We start from the raw sequence: 21,494 nt of genomic DNA, 5'->3' as shown, positions 1-21,494 counted from the left end.
GAGGGCAGAGAGGAGAAGCATACCAACGATGTGGACACAGTTCACACACAGCAGGGCATGTCTATCCCTGACTTACTCCAGCAGCGTCACAGGCATCCTGGGTGTCTGGATCATCTCTGAGCCCAGCGCAATGTGGCCCCTGTGGTGGCTGGTAAGACCCACTCAGCCCCCTCTGTGATCCATTACTCGGGTCTTTGGACTTAGAAAGAAAGTGATCCACTGCTGGGCCACATGTATGGTTCGCACTTTGCTGATTTGATTGACTGTTCAGGGGGAAGAATAACTTTGATTCCGTAAACCAAAAAAAATACGTGGAGCACTTTCCCATGGCCACTGGAGCGAGCAGCACTTTGCGATTCCCTGTCGACTGGGAAGACAGGAAGGAGACAGTGAGGGGATGCTGGGCAAGGAGGGCAAGGAAGGCAAGGAAAAGCAACAGGATGGGGGGTGGTCAGACAGAGCAAGCAGTTTGCTATGGCCCTACTCTAGTTGCTGTCTTTGGGGGGCTAGCGGGTAGCTGTGCCGGGTGCCGGGGGCAGCCACTCCCTCCTTGCGTTGACATTTAATCCATGCTTATAAATTCCGTTTGCAGCCCGTCGCGCTGGAGACTCTGGGTGAGAAGAGCTAGAGAAGCACATCACTCGGAAGCCAAAAGACACACAGCAGCTGGGAAGGAGTAATGAGAGTGTGTGAACACATGTGAGTGAGGGTCCAGATGCTCTGTGTCAGGAGGGGGAGGGGAGTTGTTTGTGTGTGTGTTAATAAGTGAATATCATGTCGTCTTGTAAGAATCTCCTGCGTCCGACCCATTGTCTTGGCCGATTAATTTTGCAGTCCATCACACTGACCCTTCCAAACCACAGTCATGGCACTACTTCTCACACACACACACACAGACTATAACTGTGGGATCTACAGTCAAATATCAAAGCTGTGAGTTCCAGGAATTCCAACCTGCAAGGGGGCTTATTTCACGGCCACACGTGATTAAAACAAAACAGAAAACAAAATCGGCTCACGGAGGACGCAAGTCAGCAGCCAGCATCCCAATGACTCATGCAAAAGGGAGCTGGTAGAACAGGAGTGTTGCAACTTCAAAGAACCAAATTGATGTTTTGTGTGGATGCTCTGCATCCTCCCATTCCCAGGCTAAGCCTGGCCCACGATGGGGCTGATATTCTGGGAATCCCACCTACATACCCCCACCCCCCCACCCCCCAAAAGAAAAGGGGGAGGGTCTCTGCATAGACACAGATCAGTGATCAGCCCACGAGTGCGCAGAATGCGGTGGCTTTGGATTCAACAGTGCAGAACACCCACATGGATGAGCGCGCGCATGCACGCATAAACATAGAGAAAGCTTTCTCTCCACTCTGGAGCTGATAAATCTGCAGTTTAATATCTCCCAGTAAACCCACGGTCTGATGCAGGCTCATAAAGTTTAAGCACCACAGCAGAGTCTGGAGAAGATGAACACTATGTTCTTGCCCCTCTCCCCTCCACACCTAGGGCCGATGCCTGTGCCAGACCCTTGACCTGCTTGTCCTCCAGCCCAGTCTGGCCCTCTGGGGGGCTATCCATCTCTAGGCCCAGATTGCAGCCTGGAAATAGATTTATGCTCCTCCAGCTGACACAATCAATCATTAGGGGCTCCTCTGCATAACCAAACAGGCTAGAGAGGGCAAGCAAAACTAGACAATGTCATACAACGAGGAGGTGCCCAGTTTGACCAGGCAGTGCCCCTTCAGGGATCTGAGGTTAAAGAGACACAAACCGGAAAGAAGGTGGGGATGCTCCAGGGAGAAATATCCTTACAGCATCCCCCCTCCCCCTGCTGCTAAAGCAGAAAATAACTCCAAATGCTATCCCAATAAAATGCATGACTCACATTTCCCAGATTCTGTTTTCTCGTTTGAATCTTTTGTGTTGAAACACAAAAATGCCCCATTACCTGTCAGCATTCCTGTACCCTGCGATGTGAATTTGGTGAATCACTGTGCCTGATGTGCACCAAGTAAAGAAGACAAAGTACTGACCTGTAACCATGAGCCCACAATTCTATTTATATACTGATGCAAAAGGGTGTAAGGAGCAATGTAGTACTAACAATGGAGGGAGGAAAGAGGAAGGTGATGTCAGAGAGCTGAAAGAGCAGGCAGGTGGTGGGTAGGGTGTATGGGGGGAGCGGTGCTCGCAGGACAGTGCTTCTTACAGACCTTGAGGGACTTGCTATGAATAAGGGACCAGGAGTCAACCGCAGTTGTCTCCATGGTGACAGGACACTGAGCGAACAGGTGTCTCCATGGTGACGGGAAGCCTTGAATACAGCTGTTGAATACAGCTGTTAGAGGCTGTTGGATAGCTCCTCAAGTAGGAGCTCATTTTCTCTCGTTCCTCTGCAAACCTCCATCAGGCAGTTTCTTTCCGGGTTTATTCATGTTTAATTGGGAAATGAATGTTCAAAGTGAGCGAGCAGCGGAAGCAATCTGAGCACCCTCAGATTCCGGGACAGAATAATAATATCTGAACATGAGCACACAAACCCAGTGCCGCTGAAAAATATCCAGTTTCAGTATATTGTGAGGAAATATACACTGTGTGTGTGAAATAAGGAGCACTACATTAGACCGAGCTTTCTTCTCCATTTCTTTGATGGATGTGAGTGGCGAAATGGTCTCCATAAGATCAGTATGGTGCAGTAATACGGCATGACTGGCCTAGCTCAGGGAATAAGAGCACAGCCAAGCGAAAAGGACGCCGCAATGCTTGCTGGGATATCTGATGGTCAGAAGTGAAGTCCTCCGGGCAGCGTACTCAATTTAAGGGTGCAAGGGTGAGGGTCAAGGGTCCGACAACTCCAGCCTCACTTCCCTTACACTTGAAACAAAGCAACCTTCTGCACCAAACCACTGACACATCGAGAAGAAATACATTTGTTAGCGCATGAAAAAATAAAAGATTGAAAGTGGGATAGTGGGCCTCAGGGGAGGAACCGTTCCTGTATTCACAGCATCACAACAATCTGGTCATTCATCATTTGCAGTGTCCAATGCACGGTTGGCAAAGAGGACCCCCAGCGGCTCTTCTCTTCTCTTCTCTTCTCTTCTCTTCTCTTCTCTTCTCTTCTCTAACACATAGATCCCAGATCTCTGTCAACCACCACAGTACCTCCTTGGGCCTGTCGGAAGTCCTTCACCCCTCCCCACCAGCTCCTGCTAATGTCACGGCCTGTTAAAATGTCCTCATTGTTCACTGCAGCCCACTTCTGTCCACAACCATCCACCTTCCATTACTATGTTCACTTGGACAAGTCCTATCGACAGCACAGCCTACGTTACATATCGAGAGGCAGGATTGTGTGGATTCAAAGTACAGCCTGAAGCCCAAATGTTTTATTAAGGGTTTCAATGACTAAATTTTGGAAACAGCAGCACTATGCTGGTCTATATTAAAAACTGTAAAGCAACAGACAGATGATAGTGGGGGTGCATTTTGCTTATTAGAAATAACTGTGTTGGTCTATGAAAAAAAATGCTCAAATAAATGACCAAAGACAAATGGCATAGAGGTTGGGAAAGAAGTATTGGGAAAAGTTGTGAGCTCATGAGTGCAGCACCGTCAAATAAACCATCATTCCTCCCATTAGGGCTCTTATCGAAATGGACACAAGCAGCGGAACACGCATGAGTGTCGGAGGGCAGAAATAAGAGAATCAGTCCAATTTGATTACAGCACTGTTAATTTAATTTGACATTTTGGAAAGATGTTCCCCATGGCTTCACTCATTTTTTTATCGGCAGGCTGAGCAAAGTAATCCAGATTTCAAATTTGTTATAAGAAAACAAACAGGATCCCAGAATCTTTACACGTGTTGATACATTTTCATCTGCTTATTCTCTGGGAATTTAAACTGTGGGCATCGTCAAAAGAGCCTACGTTTAAATGTGTTCATTTCTGAAGGTTCAATACAGTACTTGAGGTCTCATGTCTGTTCAGTATTTGCGTTTGTCATTTAAATTGCGCGATGGAAATACAGTAATAGAACAAAGCAGCGCAAGTATTTCGGGAGGTGAATCAACAGCGCCCTCTAGCGGAAACCCCCCTTCGGCGCCCTTTTTCAGTGTTCGGGCTGATGATGCGCTTGCTGGTTTTACCAACGGTTGCGTCACGTGACTTCGCGTGCCAGGTACACCTACCTGGGCAGCCGCACGTGATGCACGAGCAGAGATAGCGCAAATCTACTTATTACCAGGCCCGATAGAATTAAATCAATACAATAGAAATATTAGCTCAGATATCATACTACACTTGCTCCAAATGAAAGACCAGTCGGTACCAGTAAAGAACCCCACAAGGGGTAAAAACACCCCGTCTCATATGGCTCATATGATATTGAACACAGGGAAAATAAAATGAGTACACAGCGTTTTATTTGCAATTTTTTGGCTCGTTTGTAATAACCTGGTTTATAAGAAACCGCCTCCGCAGTTATGCAAGGTAATTCGGGCTCTTTTTTTTTTCTCCCCTTTCTAACAAATACCAGCAGTTGATGCCCAACTGTAAAATATTATGCAAAATGGTAATTAAGCCAGAGACGCTGAGCCCGCAAAAACCGTACAAGTTTATTCTTCACTCCGGTCGGAGGTTCATGAGCTCTCAGATGTTCAACTTACTCATTTAATCTTTTCCTCCTGTTGTTGCTGCTGCTGCTGCATTTTAAGGATGTATCGTATTAAGTTTTATCAAAGGTAATTGCAGGCGTCGTTTTTCTTGTTAAATCCAGGTGCGGTAACAGCAGCGCACAAAAGCACACGTGTTTTTTTTAAATGTAAATCGATTGCTCATTTTGATTGTTGTCATGCCGCGAGCGAGAAAAATGGATCAATGAGTCACGTGCAGCGCATGCTTAGATTACACGTGGGTCTAACGAAGTCAACCGAAAAGGTTTAGAATGCAGTTTTTTTTTTTTTGTTTTAATTAATTTTCAAACAATGCGTCTATAACCGCATTAGACCCAGAGACTATATGTAAAAAAAAAATAGCCTCTTATAACATTAATAAATTGCACAAGTCTGTGTGTTTACATTATGCCCAAGATTAATTTAATTACATTTTAATTAAAAAAAAAAAAAAAAAAAAAAAAGACTTACACGAGCGACCCGCAAAGATAACGTGGTGGTTGTGGTATTGAACAGGCTAATTATAATACAAGCTTGGGGTCGTTCTAATTTTCCTCATTGTTGCCACCCTGTGGCTATAAGTAATACAACAGTCACAAAATTCGGTATCGTAATTAATAATGCTAATATGGATTTTGTTCTGGAGCCTGCTCCCACCTCGTGGTTCAACTGCTTATTTCATTTTAAATTTTCATTTATTTTAGTTTCACATTTGGCCAAAAAAAGGGGGGGGGGCGCAGTGGGTTGGACCAGGTCCTGCTCTCTGGTGGGTCTAGGGTTCAAGTCCTGCTTGGGGTGCCTTGCAATGGACTGGTGTCCCATACTGGGTGTGTCCCCTCCCCCTCCAGCCTCACGCCCTGTGTTACCAGGTTAGGCTCCAGCTCCCCACGACCCCGTATGGAACAAGTGGTTTCAGACAGACATTTGATCAAAAGACAGCAGGACACCAAAAACTAGTTTCCTATGGATGATTGTTTCTTACACGTTGCACCTCAAAAAAATTGCTCCAACACAGCCGGTGCCCACATGGAGAAACACTAATTCTGTTATAAAAAGAAAACATCCAAAAAAGCGGGTTATTTCATTTTTACTGCACAAATAGATACACTTTTTCATAACTGCACTACACAGTGCATTTTCATTATGTATTTTAGTCTGTCCAGTTAGGATAAAAATGTACAGAGCATCTCACAGTATATCGTTTTTTGGCTTCACATGGTTACTGCTTTGTGAGTTACTGGATAAAAACACACATTTCAAAAGGTGCAGTTCAGCTGTAGTAAATGGAAAGGTGGATATCGGCTAAAGTGCAAATACAGAGACCTATAAACCTGAATTCGAGACTTCCTTGCCTGTGTACGTTTTCTATGGCACCTCTCTGTAATTACTAAGAAGTCTCAAAAAAAAAAAAATTTAAAAAATTTAAAAAAAAAAAACATGGCTTTAAAGTAGGAATTAAAATAAGTTACAAAAAGTAATAAAATAAAAGACCAGCAACAGAGTGTTAGTGGGACTGGAAACATCCCGTTAGACCCGAGGATACCATTTTCAGACTACTGGTTCTGGTGTCCAAATGTCCATTTCCCACTGTCTCAGCTGTTTTGTGTGTCTCTGTGGATCTTTATTCCCATGGTTAAAAGTATCAGTGGCTCTGAGTCTCAGTAACTCTGTCAGCAGTAGTCGGAGTAGTTTTCTTCCACATAGTTTGCCGGGAAGAGCCCAACCTTAGGACACAGAAGGGACAGAGAAATACTGCTGAAAGGAGTAAGACAGCTGTGAAAGCACAACATAAATCCTACACACACCGATATGCCAACCAAGAGATCATATGGAGGGACCAACTGTGACGGAGCCGGGGCAGCTGGCAATATAGTGGTTTGTGATCAGAAATTGGTGGATTATGGATAAACCTTTATGCAGCTACTTGTGTGATGTACACTGTCTCATATGGTGGGATGTGACAAATTGACTGCACATTAGAATCATGCGTCTGCATCCAAGTTTCTCCTGTTGATGTAATGCACTCATTGTATTTTTCTTCTGAAATGTAAGTCACTTTTGGAGAAAAGCATTTGTTAAATGAATAAATGTAAATGTAGAGCTGCTACCTTTGGACCTAAAGGTCACAGGTTTAAATCCCACCTTCAGCTGGAAGACCCCTGACAAAGGTACTTACCCTAAATTGCTCAAGTAAAAATTAACCAGCTATACAAAGGGGCAGTAGACATAAGTAAGTACAAATGGGTAAATAGAGGGGGTGCGGTGGGTTGGTCCACGGTCCTGCTCTTCAGTGGGTCTGAGGTTCGAGTCCCGGTTGGGGTGCCCTGCGACGGACTGGCGTCCCGTCCTGGGTGTGTCCCCTCCCCCTCCGGCCCTATGCTCTGTGTGCCAGGTAAGGCACCAGTTCCTCGTGCCCCGTATGCGGCGAACGGTTCGGACGGACAAATGGGTAAATAATTGTAAGTAGCTTAACTTCGTAAGTTGCTTTGGAGAAAAGCATCAGCTAAATACAGTATGTAAAGCAGGGATTTACATTTTCAGCTTAAGGTCCATGTGCATTGACTTTGAAGGTGAATTTAAATTTAATCTTCATTCCAATTTTAATACCTTCACATTTTTAATTCATCTTCATGAAGATGCCCATAGTATATTCTGCTTTTCCATCCATCCGTTGTGAATAACCTGCTTGTCCCAGCAAGCCAGAGCCTTACCCGCAAACACAGGGCGTAAGGTTGGAGGAGGAGGGGCCAAACCCTGGACAGCACCCCAAGCAGGGCTTGAACCTCAGACCCGCCACACAGCGGGCACTGGCAAAACCTGCTGCACCACCTCACCCCCTGCTCTCCTTTTCTCACTAGTAAAATACATTTGCCTTATGTTCGACTTGGATGAAAAAGGTGTTAGAGAAATACTACGCAGTAATCACAGTAAGTTACTTTTTAGGAACGTGTCCGATAAACAAATACATGTAAATCTGTTAGGGTTAGGCATTTGGTGCCACCAGCGTGCCACACTTTGGACTAGATGGAAATGGTGTAGTACCCTACACTGCCACAGAAGGTCAGTTGTGTGCCACATGCATTTGTTCTGATGTATGTAATGTAAGTTGAAGAATCAAAGCTTTTGAATCTGACACTAGGAGGGGGAGGAGTCTCTCACCAGGCCATATACCTCACCCATCCACCAGCCCTCGGCGGCATCCTTGGAAATGATCTTCACTTCATCACCCGCACGCAATGAGAGCTCACTCGAATCTCGTCTCGAGAAGTCATATAGGGCTCGTGCCCACCCCACATAGCGATCGTTTCCCCCTGCAGAGGAGACTGAGATGGTGCAGGACATTGGACTTTATTTTGGTCCTAGTTTACTCACTGTACTCCTATAACCTTTAAATCAGCAAATGAAATTATATATGACAATATACACAATGTAATTTGTGTACAGTGCAGTAGCATCCTTGTCAGTAGCATAACTATAGCTATCTTCATTTTATTGAACAGGATTCAGTACATCAGTGTTGGCGTCAGGCTTTGCGTATGGTTATGAGTTGGGTTTGGCTCATTGAGGGGTTTGTAACAGGTTTTGAGTGGGTCTGTGGGAAAACTCACAATCAGAGGATGGGGACTGGACACTGTTTTCGTTGAGCTCTTTGTAGGGGAATTGCAGTGTGGAGTCCAGGTCTTTGAAACACTCCCTCAGCGTGTTCTGCTGAAAATACTCCACCAGCTCCTGGAAGAGCAACACAGAATAGCAACAGTATCAGTATGCCTTGTTCTTCTATGAGTTACTGACTTGTAAGTTTGTTGTGCTTTAGAGCGTGCCTGGGGGTGTCTAGCCAAACTTGAATACGTACAGCTAACCCTTTGAAGGCCCTCTTTTCATTTATCTGGAACAGTCCTTTCATGCATGTGACCTTGATGTGCTTGACCTCTGCCCTGAACCTGCAGAGAAAGAGGGACACGTAACTGCCAGCTGCCAACGCAAAAGACAAACCGAGGTGGGCACTGGTGCTCTGGATCTGAACCCATGCACAAAAGCAGTGTGGGTTCTCACTTGATGCTGATGGCAAACTCTTCGCCGTCTTTCTGACGGACCAGGTAGGTCCCTTCCATGCAAGGCAGCAGCAGGTTCTTTGCTACATTCCGGTCTATGTTTCCAGCAAACCTGCAGGCCATGGATAGTAGACGAGTTGTCTCAGTGTTAGAGATCCACATGTTTAGGGCTTCATGCATACAATGTGATTCTTCAAGGACCCAAAGTGTAGTAAACTAGAGAGAAAGTCAATGTCAGTAGGAGAACATCAATATCAGTCTGAAAGGGAATGTGCTAAATGTGACTAACTGCTCGGATGAGCCATTGCCAAGATGCACACAGCTGCTTAGTTCTGCTTACCAGGGAAATGCTTTGAGATCTGAAGTACCTCTCTGTGGGTAGAGAAGACACATGCAGATTGGGCATAACAATGGTGTCTATAACAAAAGGAATTCTGAAGCCATTTTCAGTAGCAGAACCTCAGTGTAATGAATTTCCAGATAACCTGTTGATGGAACTCACCGGGATGAACGAACGGACGCTGTGGCAAGGGAACCAGCCTCTTTCACCAGTCACTACATTGGAGCCCTAAGATGATGGAGGAGCCAGAGATCATTACAAGTTTCCTCCTATGTGTTACATTGCAACACCTGGCAACGCAACACTTCACGATTCACACAATGGAACTGAGGGATGATTACACAGTAACACTCAGCAGATAACACAAAATGGAAAGCAATTCTCATATATAGAGATCCAGAATTTATTTAGAGGGGGGGATGCATTTTGCCTGCCATGGCATGATCTGAGAGTACTACTATACCCACCTCCCACCACTGCGGGTCACGCTCTCTGCGAATCAGTTCTACAATGTCACCCTGGGTAAGAGCAAGTGGGTAGCCGTATCCTACAGGCGGTGGGGGACACCCATAGTAGTCCTGGAACACCTCCACCAAATCTGAGGGAGACAGAGTGATGTATTGCTACACAAGTCACTGAGCTCAGTGACTCCAATGTCAGCCCAAAGACACACATTCAAGATGCACTGTTCCAGGTACTGTTTACCACACCCCTCCTATGAAGACATTTACACTAAAATAGTCTTGTCTGCATGTCAGCTCCTTTTCAAAGTCTTAGCATATATAGAGCAAATACTGAAGTTTGCCTTGAAAGGTGAGCCCTCACCTGCTTTGGGTTGCATGTTCGGTGGCGTTCTCTTGTTTTCCCTCTAAAAATGACACTACGGTTAGATATGACTGATACTGGAAAGGGAAGGCAGGCAAGGAATTTATTAAATACTCCCAATAAACTAAAAACCCTGCTAAGCAGAACCAACCTTTCGTGGCATTCCAGAGCTCTCTAGGAGAGAAAAGAGACATAGGTGAGACTGAGCTGAGTTGTTTTCAGAAGGAAACCTTTGCAATTTTTTTGCTGGACTATTCATCATTCTCAACCAGCAGTTTACACCATACAAAAAAAAAAAAAAAAAAGCTACTGTGGAAAGATCTCCTGTGAGGCCTAATGTTTAACTATATCCAGCTGTGGTAGAAGAGCAAGAACCTGAGTTCTTCCTGCAGCTGGGCACCCGACTGAGACACTCTTTGTGAGCAGCTGCTGAACAGCGAGTACATCGGTACCCCTGGAAGAAGATTCCCCTGAGGAAGCAGGAGAAGATAAGATGACAATGAATTTTCTTCTGGTATGAAGTCCTAATTACAGCCAAACCCTGACACATTCTGACTGGCTGTCTTGCTCTACCCAGTTGAAAATGTCCTGATCATCATCTATTCCTGGTCATCTACTGGTCCCATGGCCTAGCTCATTATATCCTTCCCTTTTCAGGTAAGATGAAAACAAAACCCAGCAGGGAGCTACAGTACACCTTGCTGGCAGATGAGTTACCACCTTTCAAACCATTTCACAACCAACAGAGATGATACATGTTATTTATTGAAGGTTGTACCTGAGCAGCATGTGACAGGCCTTACAGGACATGGTCCCATCAAAGGTGTGCATAATGAAGTCATGGTTATTGGCTGTCCTGTTCTCAGGAGACATGTTTGAGCTGGGGACACAAGAAAGTAACAGTCCCAAACCAAGAAAGTTCCAGCAACATTCCAACAAAGCTCCAAAAAACTAGGAAACATTTAACCAGTAAACAAACCCGCAACCCATATTTTCAAGATTTTAAAAACGTCTTTTTATGTGCTCACAATGCCATGTGGAACTGCTCCAGCCATTTCTTCTTGAGCTCCTTGGTTTTGAAGTAGAGGTCAAAAATAGGCTGTCTGCGTGCATTTACCAGGCAGAATGTGTGACACCACTGCAACAAAGACAGATTCCATTTAATGGACACGAATAAGCAAGCTGGAACAAGTGTGTGTGTCCATATGCATACATACAGATCCTTGTTCTTCAATACAAGATTTGGAAAGAACAGTTGAAAAAGTACTGAAAAGGGAATAGCATCTGAGAAGCTTGTTCCACCTTTTTGTCCTTCTCGTTTTTGTCGTCCGTCTCGTTTGTGAGGTGGCAGATCTTCAGCTCGATGAGGTCCTTCAGCTCCATGTTGTCTCCGCTCTTCCTCTTACACACCAGAATGGCCTTGTCGAATAGGAAGGCATATCTATGAAGAGGAAGATGCACAAAGTCACCTGCTTCTACAAAACCTAGAGACACCCATTCAGTTGTATTCCATGTAGTTGTACACTCACGGCAGCATTTCTAAGGTTATGTTCTACTTAACTGCACCCAGGGGTACACGTGATCACACTTCCGGGATAATATTCTACATTGCTATGACACAAATGTTATATTCTACATAGCCACACCCACATATTACAAGTGACCACAACTCCGGGGTCATGTTCTACTTAGCCATATCTTCATGTTACACGTGGCTGCCCAGTCCACCTTTCAATTCCTTACCTGTCCTGTTTTGACTTCTTCTCTGAGCTGCATATCTTCAATTCCCCATCGATTCTGGGACGGCCATAATGAGCAATGGGCTGTTGCTGAAGGAAAAAGAGGAAGTGAGTAAATTTACATTTTGGCATGGAAGCGGAAGTGGGGACTGTTCAAGCAGAGAAATGCAGAAAATTTTTGCCAAATTATTCCTCTGCCTAAGTCACAGAAAAATGTCACCTTTACCCTAGAAGTTGTAATGCTACCTTTACAAAGATGAAGCAATAAGTTTGCAGCCATGTAATCAAAGAGACGAAGGACTCACCAAGTTTTCGATGGACAGCTGGAATGCAGTGATCTGCCGAATAATCTCATTATCTCGCTTCACTTCATTCACACACTGTGCCAAATCCTGAAGCAGAGACATAGATATATGAAAGCATACACACACGCACATACACAAATGTACGGAAATACACAAAGGTGAGGGGGGGTCCATTCACAAACCCTCATAGCGTCCAGGGCTGTGCGCAAGTTTTCCTTCTCAGCATGATCGGTAGTGTGTTTCATGAGCTCCTAGAAACACAGGATGGAAAAGTGATGCATTAAATCGTGCAGACTCCCACACACATGCATGTTATTGTTATCGCTCTCTGTTTCACACGCTCAGTAGCTTTACAAGCAGACCAGTTTATAACAAAAAAAAAAAAAAAAAAATCAAGCAGTGGAGCAGATACACAAAAACTTGTTTCACTATAAACCACGAGCTATCCCCTTAACACCCACAATCACTGAAATTAATAACTGTCGCACCACACACCCATACGTACCTGTAGCAGCAGGTGGTATTTGAGTACTCTTTGCATGGGAACCATCAGTAAGTCTCGGAGAGTGAATCTTCCGTTGTTGGCACACTGGGCGCACTCCTAGACCGCAAAGCGAGAGGGGAGTCATGGAGGGAACCCTGCTGTCCTTTGCTTTCAAAATGAACCAGACCCCATAATTTCCTCCGTCTCACCTTCAGCATTGTTCGTACATCCGAGTACGTGGCGGATAGCATGTCCAAATGCTTTGCGGCAGCTTCCACTTGGCTGCAGTACCGTCCGTAAAGGAGCAACCTGTGGACAGGCTTCACGGTCATGTCAGAAGTCACACACGTTGGCCCCACACAGACCACAGGGAGATACCATGACACTGGCGTACCTCTCCTTGTAGCTGATGAAGACCTGGTGGAGATTGAAGGCCCCACACTCATAAATTGAGTGACGAGTGTCTTCCAGGAGATTGTGGTGTGTGTCTGCTAACTCCTACAGTCACATACAAACTTGCATGAGCTGAGGCTGTTTGGCCACTTTCATGAATGTGCTTGTTGTTTGCTTATTCACCATTCAAAACATCACCATGGCCCACGAGAGTAGCCGCTGAAATTTCCACTGGCATTTTGGTGAAGCTACACGTTGTCGTGTCTTTCTAGATGCGAGATCTCCGCATGCAATTCAGGTACGGAAAGTACATGGAATTTCCAGCTCAGTTCTATAAAAAAATGGGAATAGGAGTCTCATTTTAGCTAGCACCCACCTCCAAGTTGATGAAGATGCTCTCAATGTCTTCTTGGAGCAACAGGCTCTGCAGAGGCCTCATGAAGTGCTAAAGGAAACCAGAGTAGACATGGCAAATGCAGCTGAACTAAATAATTTCCCCCTCAAGAGCTGCTCCTGGAGCAAGTGATAGCTTTAGTGCAGAGTGCAAAACCAGCATCTGTACAATGTGTGTGCCTTTGTGGGTGTGTGCTGTACCTGTATGATTGATTCCAGTGTGTTGCTGTACTTCTCTTCTGTCTGTGAGATTTCCTGAAGGCAACAGCTTCTCTTGTCCACCTCAGTGACCCTTTGCTGCTGTATGAGAAGATAACTTGTCTCAGAGGGGATCAAGGACCAGAAAGGACGACTGTGTCTGAATAATACTATGGCGCGCAGCACCATGGGTTTGGATGGGGCGAAGAAGGACACAGAGGCAGCGTTCATAACAAACGGTTTATTCGAACACCAGCACAAGGGAAATAATGCTCTCGGTCCGAGGACCCCTTTTCCTCCAGGACCTCCCCTTGCAGGCAGCCTGCTTTAGCGCCCCTTGACTCTTCCAACACAGTGGCAGACACAGGCAAGCCACCATTTCCCCCCGAAGTGGCCCCAGCGGTTACACACCATTTAATGTTATTTCCCATAATGCAACTATCTACATTTAAACAGTAACGCGAGTCGTTACAATACCATCTCACCATCATCATTTACCTTTTCCCAGAGTGACTGGTATTGATGATCCCTTTAAATGAGTTCTATGAAAGCAGTGCGACCTCCGATGATGTTCCTTACCATCTGTGGAGGCTCCTCAGATCTCATCAGGTCCTCGTATATCTCACCACCGTCATCAATGTCCTCATCCACGCAATCATACAAGTCATCGTTCTCATCCTCCATGCAGCTGCAAAGGTGCAGGGAAGCATACTGCTGAAGCACGCACGCACACACAGTGTGCTAAAGCCAGTCCACAGAAAGCAAATTTGAAACTCACTCTATTTCCTCAGACAGGCCGCTGTAGATGTCCTCATCGGGGATGCAGGGTTCAACTGGAAAGGGCCTGTTGGGGGCCAGAAGCACACTTGGCTGAAGAAACGCTTCTCCAATGGCTTGTACATTTGAAGAAAAGCCGATGAATTAAATTACCCATTTTGTACTTTGTTCTTGACCTGACATCTCAGAAAAGGCAGTTCCAGGAAACGTTTGGGAGCTGACAACACTAAAAGCGAATAATCTCACAAGTCATTTCTATCGATGGCCTGCAAAAATATGTGACTTGTTTGACCTGTGACCCTCTGGTCTCATTTATTTAACAGGACCTCCTGAGTCCAGCGACAGCTCAGTCACACTACGGTTCATGTTATTTCACATTGCTGGAAGTCTGATACACCTCCTGCAGTCCAGCATGTCCCCCACGAAGCCTATTTTAGAATTTTTAGCCTATTTAAAGCCACAAAGTGAAGAAACAGCTGAGACAGCATCTGCACTTTGGGACAGGAAAGGGATGTGATGTCCAGGCTTGCAGCAGGATTGAGAGTGCTTTTACATTGCGGTGCATGCTGGGAAATTTGTTCAGTCCTTGTACAAAAATGAGTTGTGGGCATACAATCTCCTGGACTATTCTAATGAATAAAGCACCCATATACATGCATGCATCTATTACAACATCCCACGCAAGATTTATGTAAAATCATGAAAAGTTGGACATATCCAAATAAACAAACAATGTTTTTTTTTTTGGGGGGGGGGGGGGGGGGGACACTTTGGTGTTGTGTCATTTTACAAAAAATACAGGAAAATCGTAGCCCTTCTTGTAAGGTCTGAGGTTTAAATGAATTGAAAGTAACAAAGCGGAGGCCGCAATGCTACGTGGTAGCAGCAACAGTCCGTTGCTGCAGACAGACAGTGACTAAGGGAGCAACCACCTCAAAGAGAAGTCACAGCTTGGGCACAAAACAACAGATACTTTGTGCAATTTACAAGATAAAGGGTAGGACTCGTGACTTCAGACTTTGAGGGAGTGTTTCAAAGCTAATATTACTATTGCATTTCTGCAAACCACAATCCTTAGATTGCATTTGTGGCAAGATGCTTACTGTATTCCACAGTTTCTTGAAACGCTTGTGTACGACAGACTTGACAAGCTGTTAATGACCTGAAATGAAGAACAGACAGTGAGGAAGATGGTGATGGTACAAAGAGACAGTGATGGCACAGAAAGACGATGAGGGTATAGACAGACTGGACATACAGAGACGCTGATAGTATGGGAGGATGGTGACATTATTTGATAGATGGTGAGGAAATAAAGGGAAGGTGAAAATACTGAGGCAAAGGAATGGTACAGAAACACAGAGTATATAAACAAAGTGATATGGACAGACAGTTATGGTACAAAGGGAAGGTGATGGTGCAGACCCTGAGACAGAGAATTCATCAGTGACAAGTGTGCGATAGTGAAACAGTGATGACATAAAAAGATGGTGAGGGTAGACTTAGATAGTAACAGTATATGGTGGAGGGCAGCAGGCTGAGTAGTGGTTACAGTCCTCACCTCACAATCACAAAACTCAGGTTTGAATTGCAACTCTTGTTGTATGCCTGAGCAAGATATTTACCCCAAATTGCTCCCATAAAATTACACAGCTCTGTAGATGAGTAAATAATGTTGAGTTGCAATGCAAGTCATTTAGGATAAACGTATCAGATAAATGTAAATAAAGAGATGGGGGATTATATAGAGGTGTGATGACACACATGGGGTTATTCTCAGTGTTGCTCTTTATTCTTTTTCACAAACTACTCAATATTTATAAAACAGCAAAACTCTACACGCTGTTTCCTTCCTCAGTAGATCATTGGATTAAAACCTGTGAACTGGATTACAACCGATCTTCTCCATCTTTAAGGAAATAAAAATCGGATCAGCTTTAGGAAGGGGGCTGTTTCTGAGTCACATGCGATGGTGAATGTCAATGCATCCTTGAGTAATACAAATATGCCCTACTTCATCTCCACAAGGTAATTTAATTAGTTTCACCTTTGTGCTGTATGCCGTCTTACAGCAGCAGTCCACTAGATAACATCTCAGAGTTCAACAAGCTGAGATTTCTTTTTCCATTACTTCCCACTGAATATAATCTAAGAGTACAGAAGATTTTTGGTCTGAAAAAACCTCTTGGTTGGGTTCCACTTCTCAGGGCTTCACTATTTCTGCTTGTTGGCTCTGCAGACTTAGGAGACTGAATTTAGATTCTGGTGCTTTGCACCCCATGTCTGACTGGTGGCTGGGGTTAGTTCTTCAGCTTGTAACTTACACAGCAGGGAATCTAATGAGGAAGTACCAAACCACACCCACCCACCCACCCACACACACACACACACACACACACCCACCCACCCACCCACACACACACACACACACACACACACACACACACACACACACACACACACACAGTCTGAACCGCTTGTCCCATACGGGGGGTCGCGGGGAGCCGGAGCCTAACCCAGCAACACAGGGCATAAGGCTGAAGGGGGGAGGGGACACACCCAGGACAGGACGCCAGTCCATCGCAAGGCACCCCAAGCGGGACTTGGGCCCCAGACCCACCGGAGAGCAGGACCCGGTCCAACCCACCGTGCCCCCAGTACCAAACCAGCTCTGCAGAAGCTTAAATAATACTAGACCCCCAAGTGAAACGTGCACACACAATATTGGTTTACTGTAGAAACCACGCACACCTATTCAAATACCCAACACAGATTTTCTCATTTACCTTTACCTGTTCATATAGGTGGATAATTCTTAATGGAGCAATATAGCATAAGTACCTTGATCAAGGATACTACTTTAGGAGATGGGAGTGGAACCTGCACCCACTTAGTCCAAAGGCAGCACTTCTAACCCCTACACTAGCTGCTTCACCTAATCATGCATCCTTCAAGATCCATAAATCTCTAATATTTAATCTGTTGTAAAATGCACTTTTGTTCATGCAGTTATAAATTGTTTTTGAGAAAAACATCTGCTAAATTAATAAATGAAAAACTATTAAACCCATGCCTGCAATACAGACAGGCATACATGTACTGGATATTTTATCTTCTCAATCAAGACAGATCATCTAGGTTCCTTTCTCAAAATTAAAAATACCATATTTTATGGAGGCCACAGCATGTCTTATGAGGGTACAGGGCTTTACCGGAGTAGGAAGATTAGGAGGGAAAAGTGTCTAGCATACACATCAGCAACTGTTGCAAGGTCATGAGCCTCCCTCACCTTTGCAAAGTCCCGAAGGTCAAAGAGGTCGAAAGCCTCAAACAGTTCGTTTTTCTTCATCCCAAAGTGCTGCTCACATGTGCTGAGGAAGGTCCTGATGTTCTTCAGACAGAGGAACTGCAGAAAAGAGACATGCTTTAAGGCCAGTCACCGGAAAAAGTTGGGCTTTAGCAGAGAACGGGTCTAATGGTGCAAGTTAGCGGCCCACCCTGGGGCTTCAGGGCCACGGTTGTTCAGAAAAATGTCAGGAAGGTGCTCTTAAACAACATGCTGAGAAGGCACTGGTAACAATGTGCATGGAACTCTTAAAACTTGCCGTCCATAGGTTGTGCAACCCCAAAAATCAGACTTAGCGTTTCAGGACCTGAGCACAATGCTAAATATATTGTAGGTGCATCGCATACAGGTACGGCAAGTGTGTGGTACAAGACGACCACCACGGAGCAGAGACTAACCAGTTATAACAAATTCAGCAGAGCACTGCTGTTGCAGAGGACGTATTGTTATATGTACTTCTCATTTACTCGTTTCACTGACAACAGTAGTGAGATTTGAACCTTGAAAACCAAAAGCAGCAGCTCAAACCACTGAGATATCAGCTACTTCCACTCACAAGGGTTCCAAAATCAAAAGCCTAAAGTTCTGCCTCCATAAATTTGCATTTCATTATCCATTAGTTACCATTATATTTATTATTGTTAGATTAAAAAGAAGTTACTCTCTATCAATTCAACATGTACTGTATCTACTTCTGCAACGTCCGCTGGAAAAAGCTTGCATTTCACAACAGGGCAAACAATGTCGGTGTCAATTTCTTTCTGTTCATGAAATGCACTTTTGTTTTCTGACTTGGATGTCGCTTTGGAAAAAAGGCTCTGCTAAATGAGTAAACATGAATATTTTAGAAGAACCATATGGAAAATTAGTAGGTGGACCTGTTGTATCTGTTACAATGTAATATGCTTTCCTGCCCACATTGATGCAAGTGTGAATAAACAAGACGCTAATATCCAACACAAGACGTTCGCTAAACTCCTGTTCCTAACGCCCGCGCACACACACATGCACACGCACACACACGAGTAGCTCCAGCCCATCCCTCCTCAGCCACTCACTGCTGTGGCTACGCATTTTAGGCTGCTGAGATGACAGAAAGACACTCTTCACACCCACACACGCAGCTCAGCAACGTGACTCACAGCTTTGGTGCCCGGCTGCAACAGCGCTAAGGTAGTGAGGGCAAGGGGAGCGTTTTTTTTTTTTTTTATAATTTGAAAAACAGGAACATTAATCAAAGTCACTCAGAGTCACCCAGACACCCAGTGCTGGCTGTTTCTCTTTTTCAGAGTTTTTGTGTGTGTGTGTTCAACATTGCTGACAAGTTTTTCAAATTCAGTGGTGATAAAAACTAACTAGTGATACAAGCAAACCAAATAAGGAAGACGGCACAGGGGCACTGGTGCTCAGCATCGTGCTACCTGCTACATCCCCAATCTGAGCCGAACCATGGTATGAGCTGATCTCCCTGGCACTTGGTGGACAGCATTCTGCTCTATAGTTATCACTAACTACAGACCCACTCAGTTTCACGGGTATCCAGTGTTGCATGTGGACATCAATGGGAAGTTTGTCACAGAATTATCTGCAAACTTTTCCACTTCAGTCCATCTATTTTAATGATGATATTGAGATGCAGCAAAGCAGAAGCAACTGGTAGTGTAGTGGTTAGAGGTGTTATCCTTCGGACCTAAAGGTCACAGGTTTGAATCCCAGCTGCATTACCCTTGAGCAAGGTACTTAACTTAAATTACTCCAGTAAGAATTACCCAGCTATAAAAAATAAGTGAATAATTACAGGTAGCTTAACGTTGTAAGTTGCTTCAGGAAAAAAGTGTCAGTTAAGTGGGTAAATGTAATCCCAGGACAAAGCAATATGGTCAGAAACCAAAGAATGAGTTTTTCTGTCTATAGCATTAGAAGGTAGGGGTGTCCATTCCAAATCAGTCTCAGTAACTCTGTCTCAGATATCTGTAAACATACTATACTCAGTCTGGGCAAACAGATTGAGTTCCATGGGTACTACAATTCACTGCCAACAGATCCTTCTGCTGTGCCCTCAAAGAGAAACAGATGTTTGGCACCAGTGGTCAAAGAAAAGGAGTCCTGATCCCTCTTTTTGTAAAGGTCCCCTGCTGTTGATACAGAAGTGGAAAACTCAAATAGAGGTGCTAAAGAGTTCAGTTAGAGAGACCATAATACAGTTCTGTATATGGTCATATATTCTACATTTATTAATTTAGCTGATGCTTTTCTCCAAAGCAACTTACAATGTAACAGCTACAAGCATTTACCCATTTATACAACTGGGTAATTTTACTGGAGTAATTTAGGGTAAGTACCTTGCTCAAGGGTACCACAGATAGAGAATCAAACCTGGAACCTTTGGACCCAAAGGCAGTAGCCCTAACCACTATGCTACCAGCTGTCCCAATATTCTGCAGCTTACCAAAGTTGACCTACCTTTAACTCTTAGTGTTCAACAGCTGCATCAGCTACTACTCCGTAAACATACTGAACTAAAGGCCAAGGAAATATTTTAGAACTTTCAGCAATGTTACCATTTTTATCTTCTACCTGGACTTTCATGTTTTTTTTTTTTTTTACCATATTTATCTTGTCTGTCTTGGTCTGAACAGAAAGGCACACACACACATACTTAAAAAGAATATTTACAGCTGTCAGTGAAACAAGTCCCTGTCGTAATTAGAAACATGATTACATTTGTTAATCGATCATATACACAGCAGGATGCAGAACATCAATATGACCATGACTTCGACGGTCCAGAAGAGAGTTGGGGTCACAACCTCAGATTGCAAGAACAGATGACAACTTCCATCCCAGTGTTCCAGCTGAGCGCTAACAGCACAATTAACGCTTCTTCAAAGAAGACATATCTGTCTATACCATTAGGGTATAGACACATAGTGAACATACACTGCACACCCTAACCCTAAACTGTTACCTGGGACATCTGCGGCCGAAGGTTGACTTCCTTCAGGTTGATAGACATGGGCTGGATATTGTTGAGCAGCTGGCAGAGCAAGACACCATCTCGCAGCGCTTGGGCCAGATCACACACCTGGGTGCTATCCCAGCTGAGCCGGTGATTCTCCGGTAGCACGCGGCAGCGGATTAGCCAGGCAATGCACTGCCTCCAGAGGTCCATGACTGCACAAGGCTACAGGGTTGCACGTCTATTGTTGGAGGCAGCTGCTACTGCTGTGTAGTGCAAGGGGATGAGGTTGGGGGAGGGGTGGGGCAGGGCGCTTCTCACTTCAGCTTCCGCTTTTTCACCAGCCCCACAGCGCTCAACACACCGCAAGAGTTTGAAGAGCACTTACATGTTACCAAGAGGCTGTGAATACAGACTTGGCCTCAACCACAACAGCAGAAAAAGGTGTACAGTACGAGTCCTAGTTATAACAGAACTTGCAGCTCACATGTTCCTAGAATTTCTTTTGGTCTCACACTTTATTAAATTTAAAATAAAATAAAAAAAAGTCAGTGCGGCAACGAATGTCTGCTGCTGCTTCGTGAAGCGTATCATTTTGAATCAATGGTCAGGGGAAAGGGAAGTTGAAGGTCTGTTTTACTGTCATTTGCACATTCAAAATGTTACCAGAATGACAAGCTGGGGCTTTTTTTTTTTTTTAAATTAAAAAAAAAAGCCCTGTTCAGCACTGCCAGTTCCTGCAGATCAACAGAAATTTGCTTAATAGGAAAAGCCTTGAGATTCCACATTCAGCCCCACCACATACATGCACAGGCCAAGTATGAATATGCCAAATCATTTTGTTTTATAATGTTCTAATTACAGCAGTGATTCAGTATCTAAACCTGATACTGCATCTCTACACCTAAAACATGCCCCATTTGCTCACCTGGGCTGGATTACAGGTGTCCTCTACGGAATCTACTGCAGCATCCTTCCCCACAAAATACCCCATAAAACAGTTG

The 21,494-nt window shown here is 44.5% G+C and overlaps 1 protein-coding gene across 2 annotated transcripts; it reads right to left on the bottom strand.

Annotated features, from left to right (window-relative positions):
- Positions 1 to 5,756: 5,756 nt before the first annotated feature.
- Positions 5,757 to 20,743, bottom strand: LOC108935854 (proto-oncogene vav-like). 2 transcript variants are annotated; one of them, XM_018754789.2, is made up of 27 exons: positions 20,500 to 20,743; positions 17,475 to 17,591; positions 15,289 to 15,347; positions 14,187 to 14,252; positions 13,988 to 14,096; positions 13,412 to 13,510; positions 13,194 to 13,262; positions 12,819 to 12,922; positions 12,634 to 12,733; positions 12,446 to 12,541; positions 12,123 to 12,191; positions 11,941 to 12,027; positions 11,640 to 11,725; positions 11,199 to 11,337; positions 10,925 to 11,034; positions 10,675 to 10,776; positions 10,272 to 10,366; positions 10,048 to 10,070; positions 9,897 to 9,939; positions 9,539 to 9,669; positions 9,234 to 9,299; positions 9,072 to 9,103; positions 8,733 to 8,843; positions 8,533 to 8,620; positions 8,288 to 8,408; positions 7,839 to 8,002; positions 5,757 to 6,403 (listed from the first exon to the last, which is right to left on the bottom strand). In XM_018754789.2, exons 1-27 carry the CDS (start codon positions 20,701 to 20,703, stop codon positions 6,350 to 6,352), a joined length of 2,544 nt encoding a protein of 847 aa, XP_018610305.2. In that variant the 5' UTR covers positions 20,704 to 20,743; the 3' UTR covers positions 5,757 to 6,349. The 2 variants fall into 2 exon arrangements, with proteins under 2 accessions (XP_018610305.2, XP_018610306.2); XM_018754790.2 differs by having other exon boundaries at positions 13,412 to 13,507.
- Between the last annotated feature and the right edge of the window lie 751 nt (positions 20,744 to 21,494).

The sequence above is a fragment of the Scleropages formosus genome, chromosome 8 (genome assembly GCF_900964775.1).
Source record: "Scleropages formosus chromosome 8, fSclFor1.1, whole genome shotgun sequence".
Classification (NCBI taxonomy): Eukaryota; Metazoa; Chordata; class Actinopteri; order Osteoglossiformes; family Osteoglossidae; genus Scleropages; species Scleropages formosus.
This window is presented reverse-complemented; position numbering and strand designations above follow the sequence as displayed.

Coding starts and splice junctions, on each gene's coding strand:
- LOC108935854 (XM_018754789.2), bottom strand. CDS start 20,703: ATGGACCTCTGGAGGCAGTGCATTGCCTGGCTAATCCGCTGCCGCGTG. Junction 15,348..17,474: donor ACCTTCGGGACTTTGCAAAG/GTGAGGGAGGCT, acceptor TCTTCATTTCAG/GTCATTAACAGCTTGTCAAG. Junction 11,035..11,198: donor AAAACGAGAAGGACAAAAAG/GTGGAACAAGCT, acceptor TCTTTGTTGCAG/TGGTGTCACACATTCTGCCT.